The sequence below is a fragment of the Neofelis nebulosa genome, chromosome 1 (assembly GCF_028018385.1).
Source record: "Neofelis nebulosa isolate mNeoNeb1 chromosome 1, mNeoNeb1.pri, whole genome shotgun sequence".
NCBI lineage: Eukaryota > Metazoa > Chordata > Mammalia > Carnivora > Felidae > Neofelis > Neofelis nebulosa.
Window position 1 is genome coordinate 27,962,744 of NC_080782.1, and position 13,164 is coordinate 27,975,907.

General features: G+C 44.8%; 1 protein-coding gene across 5 annotated transcripts in view; it reads left to right on the forward strand.

Annotated features, from left to right (window-relative positions):
* RAI14 (retinoic acid induced 14) overlaps positions 1-13,164 on the forward strand; it is a 144,752-nt gene that overhangs the window by 86,094 nt on the left and 45,494 nt on the right. For 3 of the 5 annotated variants that reach the window (XM_058716980.1, XM_058716990.1, XM_058717005.1), the window contains one exon: positions 342-472. In XM_058716980.1, coding sequence (XP_058572963.1) covers positions 342-472 — 131 coding nt within the window. Of the gene's footprint in view, positions 1-59; positions 226-341; positions 473-13,164 lie in introns of those variants that run through there. The other 2 variants (XM_058716975.1, XM_058716995.1) reach the window with 2 other exon arrangements.

Sequence of the window (13,164 nt, forward strand, 5' to 3'; positions counted from 1 at the left end):
GGTCAAAGGCCAGTATTCTGAGGAGCCAGCTGTCAGGGTTTAGCTAGAAACAAGCTAATGTGTAAACTGGCCTTGAGGTCTTTTTAAGCTGCTTCATTTTCCCAGCGTCGGTGAAAAGAGGGGACTTTATTTCAGAGTTTGCTGGCCAGCTGCTGTTTCATTGAACTATTGATGTTTTCTTTTGGGAAGCCGGTCTTCTTGAGTGTCTCCACAGTGAAGGGGAAGGTATCTGATCTGGGGGCAGGTTTTGATTTCAGTGATGGGAGGACGGGGGTCCTGCTGGTCAGTATGGCTGCGGCCACTGTTGTTCACTAGTTCTGCGTCTCCCCTTTGCTCCACAGACCAACGAGTGGAACAAGAATGATGACCGACTGCTACAGGCCGTGGAGAATGGAGACGCGGAGAAGGTGGCCTCCCTACTGGGCAAGAAGGGAGCCAGTGCCACCAAGCAGGACAGCGAGGGCAAGACCGCGTAAGCTAAAAAATTGGTTTCTAACTGTAACGGTTCTGGGTTCTCAGAGTGTTCTCTGGAAGCCCTGGGATCCACAGGGGAACTTCACAAGTGTGTTTAAGGGGACTTTGTGAAACTACTGTCCTCCCCCACTCCTCCTACCCCTCGTGTCAAAATATGGAAGATGCTATTTTAATTTGGTCCCTATTTCCTCAAGTTTCAAGTTATACATTGGGCTTTACCTTGGATGGCTATATTTGTTTTCAAGTACCATTGGAGATTACACCAGAGAAGAAATAGCATGAGGATTATAACCCATTGATAGGTGGAAAAGGAATTCTATCCTCCATTTGAAGCAGCCTAAGAGAGGGTATTTTTTTTCATAACCCTCAAACCTTATAATTTATATTATTACTTCTTTTAAAACCCTTTCCTTAATGTAGATCAGTAATGACATGAGTAGTGTGAATTTTGCATTATGATTTGCCATTTATGGTAATCTTGCCCACCGTAATTAAAATTACATATTTAATGTGTGTGTGTGTGTGTGTGTGTGTGTGTGTGTGTGTTTATGTTTATTTGTATCTGCTCTTACTCCCGTCATATTGTAGAGAGGTCATTGACTTTGTAGCTAAATAGACTTCTAATCTGGACTTCATCACTTATGAATTGTGTAGTCTCTTTTTAAAATCGATTTATTTTGAGAGAATGAGAGAGAAAGAGAGTTTGGAAGGGGCAGAGAGGGAGAGAGAATTCTAAGCAGGGTCCGTGCGCTGTGAATGAGCCCAATGTGGGGCTTGATCTCATGAAGTATGAGATCATGACCTGAGCCAAAATCAAGAGTCAGATGCTTGACCGACTGAGCCACCCAGGTTCCACGAATTGTGTCGTCTTTGAATCTTAATGTATTCAATTTAAATTGGAGATGACGATATTTGACCACTAGGGTAGTTATGAATATAAAACAAGATACTGAGTTGGGTTGGGTGCCTCCAGAAGCAGGTTCTGAGACAAGGATTTGAGTGTAGGGAGTTTCTATAGCCACTGATCCCAGGAGCATGCAGAAGAGGACTGAAACCTACATGGTGTGTTATTGACAGGTAACTGCTGTGGGCAGCTGGAACCCAATCCTGCTGAAAACCTCTGGGAGTCTTCTTAGACTCAGAGCAGGGGTTGGCCAACTGTGGCCCGCAGTCTGCCTTTGTAAATAAAGTTTTATTGGGATGCAATCAAATCCATTTATTTAGCATTGTGGCTGCTTCTGTACTGCAAAGGCAGATTGGAATAGTTAAGACAAAGTCTGTGGCTCACAAATCCTAACATATTAGCTCTCTGGCCCCTTGCAAGAACTAGTTACCCTACCCAAGGGGGTAAGGAAACTGGGGTGCCTGTTCCCATTCACTTGTCCCTCCAAGGTTGAATGCTGCTCCTAGGGCCTATAATGCTTATGGGCAGAACAAGCCCAAGAGGTTATGCAAGGGGCACCTGTAGCTCTAGATACCATATGTAAAGAGTTAGCAGTGGCCCACAGTAAGTACTGATAAACCCAGTTCCCTTTCCTTCTCCTGGATGAGTAGTTCTCAATCCTGGCAACTCCTGCATTAGCGTCACCTGGGGTACTTAAAAAAAAAATATTGTTCCCACGCCCACCCCACATGTTTGGAAACATTTTGTGGAGAGGCCCCAGAATCAATATTTTTAAAAGTATCCCATGTAGGTTTAACCAGAGAGAACTATCGTCTAGAAACTAGATGGAATCTAGATTGAAGGATAAATAGAAGAAAAGGCAAATTTTCCTGAGATTGAGCATCACATTTTAGCAAATTTTGTCAATGAAACCATCCCCCTGGCACCCATTGAATCCCGTAGCATACACACCAGTTCTATTGTTTGAGGAGCCACAGGATGGCATACAGACCTATGCTGTATCTGGGGAGCAGGCTAGTTGGTACACAGGGGAAGAGGGAGGTGGGAGGTGTTCTCACTCAGATTAGGGCCAGGTCCTCTAGGAACTGGGCTTGTCCTCTCCGCCAAAGCCCTGGGTTGGGCTCCCCACCGTCAGCAGCCTCAGCTTGACTTTCCACCTTTGTAGAGGCCTGTCTCTCAGGTGTGAGGTGCAGGACTGCATCCCCATAGGTTCTGACTTGGTAGTGAGGACTCCAGATAGCTGGCGGGCTTTAGTTGTTGGCTAATATTTTGTTGCCTGAGCTGCTTACTCAGAGTTCTATGATTTTTGGTTCTCAACCCTCTTGCACTCCCGATTGGAGTTTCCTTGACAAAAGGGACTGTTACTTTGTAGCTCATCTACCCCAGTGCTCAGCTTGTACATAGGTACTCCCAAAATATTTGTCCAATGAGTTAATTACCCTTTTCCCAGGATGCCACATTTGGAGTCAGTGCTTTCGGAGCCCCAGTGACAGAAGTCATGGTGTTAAACGTGTCCTGAGGTTTTTGGTGGTAGACTGCTTGTCCCACCGTACAGCCTTCTGGGCTTCTACTGCTCCCAGTTCAGCTCTGCAGATGCCTGCACAAAACAGACTGTGATAGCCATCCCAGAGAGAGGGGGATAGAGGCTTCTGATAGGCTTGTCCAAGACTGTACTCACTAAAAAGAAGACAGAAAATTTAGGTTAGCAGCTTAGCCACAATTGTGATCACCTTCATAGTCTTTTGGGCGTCTGGGTGGTGGTTAAGCATTCAACTCTTGATTTCTGCTCAGGTCATGATCTCACGGTTTGTGAGTTCGAGCCCCGCATTGGGCTCTGAGCTGACAGCATGGAGCTTGCTTGGGATTCTCTCTCTTTCTGTCCCTCCCCTACCCCTTCCTCCCTCTCACTCTCTCTCTCAAAAATAAATAAATATTTTTTAAAAATTGGTACCTTTTGTTAGTAAGACATTTATCACATGTAGGGTAGAGGGCCAGGCAGTTGATTTCTCCTTTTTTGTTGTGGGAAAATATACACAACATAACTGTACCACTTTAACCATTTGAAAGTATGCATTTCATTAAGTACATTCATAGTGTTGTGCAGCCATTCATCATTTAGTCCAGGAAATTTTTCATCATCCCAAAAGGAAACCTTGCACTCTGTATGCAGTGACCCTCCTCAGCCTCCTGCCACCTCCCCCTGGCAAACACTCATCTGCTTTCTGTCTCCCTGAATTTGCCTCTTCTGGGTATTTCATGTAATGGCATCAAACCCTTGTGTGTGGTTTTTTTCACTGAGCATAGTTTTCAAGGTTCATTCTTGCTGTAGCTCCGATCAGCACTTCAGTCTTCTCTTCTGATGGTGGAAATGCACACAGCAGTTACACACAAATCACCACCTGCACTTTGCAGTTGATAAAGACAAGACTCGCATGATACAGCTCTCCCTGTATTGACTCCAGAACCAGTTCTGCCTTTGCCTTTGAACTTGTAAGTCTACCATGTTTTGCTGTGGTGATCCCTATGGAGAAAGTTAGAGGGACTATAAAAAAAAGGAAGAGGAAATACTTATTTTTTCAGTGTGAGATTTTTCATAAATAACCATCTGGTAACATTTCATTTTTCTGCTTGGACTATTCCTTAGAATCAAAGTTGCTAAGTGTTAGCCTATAAGAATTTAATTTTCAGAGGCACCATGGAGTTAAGTCTATCTGGCTTCATATTTTCATTCAAATCTAGTGGTCTTAGTATTCAGAACGAGGGGGCACCATGGGGTCTGAAACCATGCCTCCTGCCCCTTTGGTATCACGGAATCCCGCAAGGCCGAGAACTCTGTGGAAACAGAAACTCCAGGCAGTGTTGTTCCCTTGGCTTCTGCCCTGTCTCCTCTGGACGTCTGCACTTCTGGATTTGGATCAGTCTAATCTGTGCACTCCTGCCTGAGTGTATGTGTATCTCCCTCACACTTGGAGATTTTTGTCAAGCTGTGGAAACTTTTCCTGTCTTGTTCTTTCCACATGCGTCACTTTGGTAGCGTGCAGACCGGTAATTTCCTAGGAGTAGTTCTGGGTCCATGACAGGCCGGTATCGTGTGTCCCCTCTTCTGAAGCTCTTGGCTCCATTGGCCCCTTGGACGTTGCTGGGCCAGCGTGTGTTTGTGGATGTGTATGGAGTGATTTGCAGTGTCTCTAAAGGGTAAGGCCAGGTCACACACTGCAAAGTTAGGTACTTGACTGTACTTGGTCTCATTCTCTGCCTACGTGTTTGGGTTTAATCTTTGAGTTATACACCTCCCTGTCCAAATTAGGCTGGAGGCCTTTTCTAGCGAGCTTTTGCAAGAACTCATTTTGTAATTTTGTTCAGTAATGCACACTGTTTCCCTATTGCCTGACCACCTAGAGTCCTGATTTGGGCTTTCAAGGCCCTCTCACCGGCCCTGCCGTTACTTCACTGAATGTTCTCTTGCCCTTGCCTTCCACTGGTGGTGGGGTGTTGGCTCCCAGACTTCCTCTCATGTTTGCCCGGGTTCTGTGTCCAGTCCAGAATGCTTCCTCTCTGATGGTCTCAGTCATCTAAAAAAAATTTCCTTCTCTTTGAAATACTGGAATCTTGATTTATAACTTGATACATTTTATCATGTTGAAAGAATAAGAACAACATCAGAAAAGTCTCTACAGCTTGAAACAAAAACTTTGTTTTCTGAAGACTTGAATCCCTTACAACAACAGTAAGCTCCCTGAAGACCAGGCTCACGTGATTGTTGTTGTTGTTGTTGTGTTGGTCTCTCTCACAGTTCCAGGCATAGAAGATAGGCATTCGGTCGGCATTTGTGGACGTGACTTTTCAGCATGAAGAAAGCATTCTTTTTGTTAATGATCTGTCACGGGTAAATTAATTAGGAGTGGATTAAGTTGGGGTTCAAGAAGAAAAGGACTATCCTGGTGAACGTCACAACCTGACATTTCTCTTCTCCCAGCTTCCAGTGCAATTTAAATAAACACTCAGCCTTCAGTACCTAGAGAACCAGATGACTCAGAAAATCCCAAGAATGAAGTGGCAAAGGCAGCCAGCCATCTTGGCGGACATTCTCCAGAAGCTTCCTTAACCCAAGGTCAATAACCAGAAGGGTGGTTTGGTTATTCTTCAGACTTTCAGTTTCTTTCTGGCATATTTCCATCAGGGAAAGATAAGAAACTTTGAAAACTTTCTCCCTCTAAAACCGATCGAAGAGGGATTAAAAAAAAAAAAAAAAAAGCAAAAGCAATTGAATGACTGGAATTCATTTAGGAGCAAGTAAGAGAAGGGTGCTGTCTTGGGTCAGAAAAGAACAAAATAGAGCAAGGCACAGAGTTATAGCTACAGCCTGTGTTTATGGAGTCAGGCTTGGCTTCCCTTGACCCATCTGTTCACTTTTCCTGGTGAAGGTAAGGATGTGGGAGGATATCATTACCCTAAAACCTCTTACCATGGAACAGTCTAATTGTTTCAAGATGTTTTCCCCTACTTTTAGATGTGCATTTAATTAAAGTTATGTATGTTTGTCTTAGGAACAACCAGACTAAATAAAATCACTGCTGGGACTATAGTATTTGAAGAAATACCACCCAGGCATGTGTGTATAGATGGACACACACACACACACACACACACACACACACACACACACAGTCTGCATACATAGCCCACATTTCAGATACCTGATCATTTTGGTTTTGAAAGCAAAAACTTGTGAAAGTATCTTTAGATGACTCTGTGGAGTTTAAGTATAAAATAAGGGAGGTAGTCCTTGAACTCTGCAAATCAGGACAATAAGGGGCTTCTCTGTCTGCTGGCTGGTTGCACTCTTTTCATGTTTCCTCAGAGCAGGGATGTAGCCATTCGGTCTTAGAAATCAAGTCCTGCCATCTGGGCCACTTTCTCCAGATCTCACGTAGGGCCGCCGCATTAGTTGACCTAAAACTACTACATACTTTATGTGTAATCGCGGCCTCCTTCCCGGCAAAATCACCCTGTGTCTTTCCTAAAACCTGCTGGTATTTGACAGACAGATAAACTAAAAGGTATAATTGCTGTATTGCATATCCACTGAGCTTTTCATCATGTAGCTTTTTGAAGATGACAGAACCTCTGTTCCTACCTTGCAAATGTGCCCAGATGTTTGTTTAATTAATCTGCTAGTTGGGAGGCACTCCCTTCCCTGCATCTGAAATGTTCCAGAGGGTGACTGGGTGACTTAGTCGGTTAAGCGTGTGACTCTTTGGCTCAGGTCACGATCTCATGGTTTGTGAGTTCGAGCCCCACATCAGGCTCTGTGCTTACATTGTGGAGCCTGCTTGGGATTCTCTCTCTCTTCCTCTCTCTCAGCCCCTCCTGCTCTCTCGCTCGCTCTCCCTCTCTCTCTCTCTCTCTCTCAAAATAAATTAAAAAAATAATAAAACATTTAAAAATGTTCCAGACTCTTGTAAACATATCCAGGAGGAGGAGGAAATATGGTCTTTGCCTACAAAATGCATAGCATCTAGCAGAAAGACCAGTGAGAGCACTGGAGAATAATTAAGTGCTAGCTTACAAAATACTAACTGGAAGGGGTTCAAGATGAAGGGAGACGGTGAATCACTGGAGTAGCCAAGAAATGCTTCCTGCCTGAGGTGTGATGTGGGATGGCCTTGCAAAGTGAACTGAGAGGAGAGTGGGGATGGGGGGCGAGGAAGACAGTATAGGTCCTGGTCACAGCATGAATGGAAAAGAAATGCAAGGACACCATAGTTATTGTTTCCTTCCCTTGTCCAAGAACTTATTATGGTTTCAGTTCAGGACCCCACTTGACACTCGGTCCGTGGTTCTTAACTTGACTCCTGTTACAGTCACCTGGACAGCTTAGAAAAATGCTGGTGTCACCCACAGACACCTCTATATAGTTGGGGGGGGGGTGTAGTGTGGGTAAGCGTTTTTTTAAAGCACTCAGGTAATTCGAATGGCCAGCCAAACTGAGAACTCCCGTTTTAGACACACTGCAGTGACACTCCAGGTTCCTTGGCCCATGACTTCCCAACAGGCTTTGCCCAGTGCTAGGTTCCACATGGGCTGAGGAAGGCCCAGGGCCCCCAGGTGATTTTTCTCCTAGCATACACACATGTACGAATATGTATCCATAAGGCCTGTGCACAAAATAAAATGGCAAATTTGGGCTTAAAGTAATGTAATACACAGGGGTTTTAAAGAGAAACAGTGTTGTATGCTAAAGCTTAACAGACCTTATTGCAAAAATTGTGCTTTAGAAGGAACACTCGAGGGGCGCCTGGGTGGCTCAGTTGGTTAAGCATCTGACTCTTGATTTTGGCTCAGGTCATGATCTCACGGTTTGGTTTGTGAGATCAGGCCCCTGGTCGGGCTCTGTGCTGACAGTGGGGAGCCTGCTTGGGATATTCTCTCTCTCTCTCTCTCAATAAATAAAATAAACTTAGAAGAAAAAAAAAGACTTGAAACCACAGTAGTGCAAATTGACGAGAATAGATTTGGAAATGAAGAGCTACATTGATAGGAGCACCTGGCTGGCTCGGACAGTGGAGCATGCGACTCTTGATCTCAGGGTTGTGAGTTCAAGCCCCACATTGGATATAGAGATTGCTTCAAAATAAAATCTTTAAAAAGAAGAAAAAGAGCTATATTGATAAAATTTTGGTGGGATCACAGGATTTTTCATTTTAAAACTGTTCAAAGCTAGGTTAAGTATTTCGAGAATGAAGGACTTCAGACACTCAAATAGGTCATCGTTGCTCAGGGTCGAAGCAAGTCTGGCTGTGCCCTTCCCTCCAGTTCTCTGGCCACGTCCTCCATTGGCTGGACGGGTCCCCGTGTGCAGAGGTCAGGAGAGCCTGGGAAATGCAGTTCTCTGTGACAGAGAGCAGAGCAGGGGCGGAAGGGCCTGGATCTCGACCCCTGCGATGACCTCCACCCATCCTCACCCCATGAGCAAGAGCACCTGGAGCTGGAGGCTCTCAGGCTGGCAGCAATCAGGCAGCTTAAGGGTTGAGGCATGTAGGGTCGCGTAGCATGTGCCTGTCCCTTGGAAACGCTCCTGCTTTCTCACCTGGGGCCCTGAAATTCATGCCTTCCAAAATTCCACCACCATCACCCATCCGCCGAGTTTTGGTACCATTCGAGGTCCAGTTTGCCGTATCTTCTGCGAAGCCTTTCCTGATTTCCAAAGTGGCTGAGCTTGCTCTAGTTACTGCCTCTCTTAAAGCCACTGGGGATTTGATGGGTCCGGTTACCTATGTACTTAATCTTATTCCTGAATTAGACTATCAGAGTTAGAGCCCCATCTTCCCAATTGGTAAGAAAGGAGTTGCTTGGGGCGCCTGGGTGGCGCAGTCGGTTGAGCGTCCGACTTCAGCCAGGTCACGATCTCGCGGTCCGTGAGTTCGAGCCCCGTGTCGGGCTCTGGGCCGACGGCTCGGAGCCTGGAGCCTGTTTCCGATTCTGTGTCTCCCTCTCTCTCTGCCCCTCCCCCGTTCATGCTCTGTCTCTCTCTGTCCCAAAAATAAATTAAAAAAAAAAAAAAAAAAAAAATTAAAAAAAAAAAAAAAAACGTTGAAAAAAAAATTTTGAAAAAAAAAAGAAAGGAGTTGCTGTTAGTCGTATTAACATTGAATGCCCCACCACTGGGCTAGGGGCTTTTATATGGGCCATTCATTCAACTAACAGTTCATTCTTTCACCCATTTTATTTTATGTAGAGAAAATTTTTTAATGTTTATTTTTTAGAGAGACCAAGTGTGAGTGGGGGAGAGGCATAGAGAGAGAGGAAGACACAGAATCCGAAGCAGACTCCAGGCTCTGAGTTGTCAGCACAGAGTCCGATGCAGGGCTCAAACCCAGGAACCATGAGATCGTCACCTGAGCCTAAGTCAGACGCTTAACCGACTGAGCCACCCAGATGCCTTTCTTGAACCCATTTTAAACTTTTTTTTTTTAATGTTTATTTTTGACAGAGAGAGAGAGAGACAGAGCATGAGCAGGGGAGGGGCAGAGAGAGAGGGAGACACAGACTCCAAAGCAAGCTCCAGGCTGCAAGCTGTCAGCACAGAGCCCGACACGGGGCTCGAACTCACAGACCGCGAGACCATGACCTGAGCCGAAGTCGGATGCTCAACCAACTGAGCCACCTATATGCCCTTCTTGAGCCCATTGTGAAGACCATGCCCGTTTCCCATAGGTTTTTCTTATGTGATGCTCCCAGTCACCCTGGAGTGATCTGTGAGTGGCAAGTGTGGATCAGAAAGTTTTGGGAATTAGTACAAATCACCCTCATTCTAGGCTCTAGGTTCTAGAGTCTGGGGGTCTATCATGAATACAAGAGACAAATCATTGTCCTAATGGAGATTTCATAATGCCCAAGTGCTATTTCCAGACCACATTTATGAAACCAAACAATCCTGAAGCCAGAGAGCCAATGCTCAGCTTAAATGTCACGGGGTTTCTTAGCTCTGAGCGTGTGGTCTTTCATCTCATTGTTTCCTCCCCCATGTCCCTAGGAGAGCTCTGTCCCTGAAGCCACGCTGCGGATTCCATTAGCACATTGTAGGCACTTACAGGACAGGGATCCTATTTTTACACTCTTTATTTTCTTTATGCCAGTCCCCTTTTATTACATGTACCTGAAACATTCAGCAAGAGAAGGCAACCAGCACTTTCACTTCTCACACATTCTGCCAAATCAGCTCCTATCAGAAGTGGTGATCAGAGTCCCTGCCGTAGCTGCCTCTGAAACGGCTGAGCCACACAGCCACAGCACTTCTCCGCCTGCAGGACTTGCTCTCTGGGCCCATCAAGTGGACCCCTGGGATAGAGTGGAATTCCATTTTTCAAGGCTTGTATGACTAGAAGCTATTAGTACTGCCTTCCTAACCCTCAGTTTACAATCTGAAATGGGAATCCAGAGTTTGTGGGATTAAGGATTATTCCCCTGTAATATGTAGTGTGACCCAAGCCTCATTTGATCATATGGACCAGATAAGGAAACTGAGGCTAATGAATTTCAGTCATTACTCTTTCGTTTGGGTCTCAACTCTGCCAACCCCAGTATGGCACAACAAACTTCTTCCTACTGTGCAAATGTCCTAAAAATTGAATATGTATCAGAATCAGCTGGGAGGGAGTTGTTAAAACCTACTGCTGACTCCACCACAGAGTCTGGACAGGATCCTAAGAATCTGTATTTCTAACAGGCTTCTGGGTGCTGCTGCTGCTGCTGTTGCTGTTCTAGGGACCAGGCTTTGAGAATGGCTGTACAGTGTGATGTTGGGAAGCAAAAAAAAAAAAAAAAAAAAAAAAAAAAAAATGAAGTCTTCTGTTAACATAAGTTTTGAGAACTTACAATCTGAGAAAAACACGGTTATGCTGGTTTATGTGTGTGCCTTAGTTTAAGGCAACTCAGAGACTTCAGAGTAAAAAAGCAAATTCAAAACTACAGATTTGCATTATCAAAACAATCACATCTGTGTGCCAGGAAAATTGCGTCAGGGAAGACCAAGTTTCTTGCCTCATAGAAACATAGAAAGTACGGTCAACTGGGACAGATGGCACCTGCTTTTTTTTTTTTTTTTAATTTTTTTGAATGTTGTATTTATTTTTGAGAGAGAGAGAGAGAGAGAGAGAGAGAGAATATGAGTGGGGAAGGGGTAGAGAGAGAGGGAGACACAGAATCCAAAGCAAGCTCCAGGCTCTGAGTTGTCAGCACAGAGCCGGATACGGGGCTTGAACTCATGAATCGTGAGATCATGACCTGAGCCAATGTCAGATGCTTAACTGACTGAGCCACCCAGGTGCCCTCAGCACCTGCTTCTTTAATATAACATCAGGTGTGTCAAAGAGAAACAAGAGACCAGAGGCCTCTTTGAATAAACTTGGAAAAGGAAAGCCTTTCTGAGAAGACCCCTTCTTTGAAGCAGATTCCTGGATAGAATGAGGGGTTGAGCCTTGCACTTTTCTGGAACTATTGTCCTGGTGGAGGAAACAGCAAGGCAAAGGCCTTGAGGTAGGAGGATGCCCGATGTGCCCAGTGAATGGAGAGAGAGCTACAGGTGAGGTCAAAATGGAAGCCAGACATACTCACGTAAAGCCTGGTGGGCCACTGGAAGGACTTTGGATGGAACCCTGATTCCGAATACTTAGTTTCCTTGATTTATTTTAATATGGTTTAGTATCCTTCTTTCCCCCTCCAGAAATAGGTCTTACCAAAAGAATGCAATTAAAGGATAGGCGATTTTAGGTGTTTGGGAGATGCTGAAGCTCTCAAGGGATTGTGGACAGCTGGTTATTTTCATGAAGTATTTCTGAACCTCACTGACCATAGTGACCCCTCTCTGGGAAATAAAGGGGTTTAGAAGGAAAGGAGGAGATATGGATTTATTAGGGACAAACTGCTCTTAGAGTCAGAATTCAAGTCCTGCTCTTTTACACTTTTCCTAACCTCTGAGCCTCAGTTTCTTCATCTGTGAAATGAGGATGGTAGATCAGCCCATCCTTCTGGAACCTTCTAAGACTCTGGGATTCTGGGAGTCTGGGTGTGGCTAGTGCCAGAGTTTGGTGTGTGGTCATTTCTTTGTTAGGCATGGTGGTTTGCTTGATTTGGGGAGTGAAAATTGATTGCAGAGACATTGGAAGGAATTGGAGGTCTGGTGAGGTGGCCAGCCTGTTGCATTCTTGACCTCATCCTGCCAACCCTTTTGGGATTGGGACCTGGGGCAGCAGAGAAGGGCAGCAGTTTGGTTTGAGAGAAATTCTCTATGAATGAATATGCTGAAAAAAATCAAGGTCTTCTAAAAGGAACCTTGTGAGTTTGTATTTCCTCCAAATATATGTTTCAGCTCGTAGTCAGAAACCAGAAGAATTGTTATTACTCTCAAAGATAGAAGGAACTTTCCAGGCCATCACTCACAGGCTTCTGAACAGCAACACTCAAATCCCCTTCGGGTTAAGAGCCCTGAGAAATATTCCAGCCTTTCCTAGCCACTGGAGAGTACCAGCAACCCTAGTCTGCCCCAGTGAGAAAACTGTATTTGCGTTTTTGGCCAAATACTTCCATTTTTTAGTTTAAGCACTATTTTTTAAAGAGCAGCACAGCCAGTAAGTTATATAGTGCTTCACAGTTTGCAAGTGATTTAACAAAATAGTGGAATTTCTCAGCATGGTGATAAAGGGCCAGTTCTGAGGCAGAGTGCCCCGGTTAGAATCCAACCTCCCCGCCTTGTTCGTCCTGGGAATTTGGCCAAGTTACTAAACTTCTCTGTGCCTTAGTTTCCTTCCTTTTCTGGAAAATGGGGATGATAATAGTTACCCTCCCACAGGCTGGTTGGGGGATGTAATGAGTAAAAACCATAATGCATTGTGGAAGGCAGGGGTGCCCGAGGGAGAGAGAAAGACACATTGGGAGCCACAAAACTCTTAAGCACAGAAACCTTGGGAACTTTCCAAGTGACAAAAGCAGAGAAATTCCTAATATCAATAAGCAGCAAAGGGATCAAAGTAGTATTATGTAAATCTTCAGGCTGTTCTGTTTGTGCCTTTCAGTTATTTCTCTGCGGACGGGCCCAGCTGAGTTTTATAAGCAGAGTTAAACATTTCCTATTATGATGAAACTTAAAACAGCATCGATTCCTTTTTTGTGGAACATATCCACGAGATTGTTTTTAAGGCTCAGGGAAATCATGTCTTCAAAAGAACTTTGAAACAATGGGCACCTTGGTAAAAATGATGGTGTGAGCTTTGCAACTTGTCCTCCAC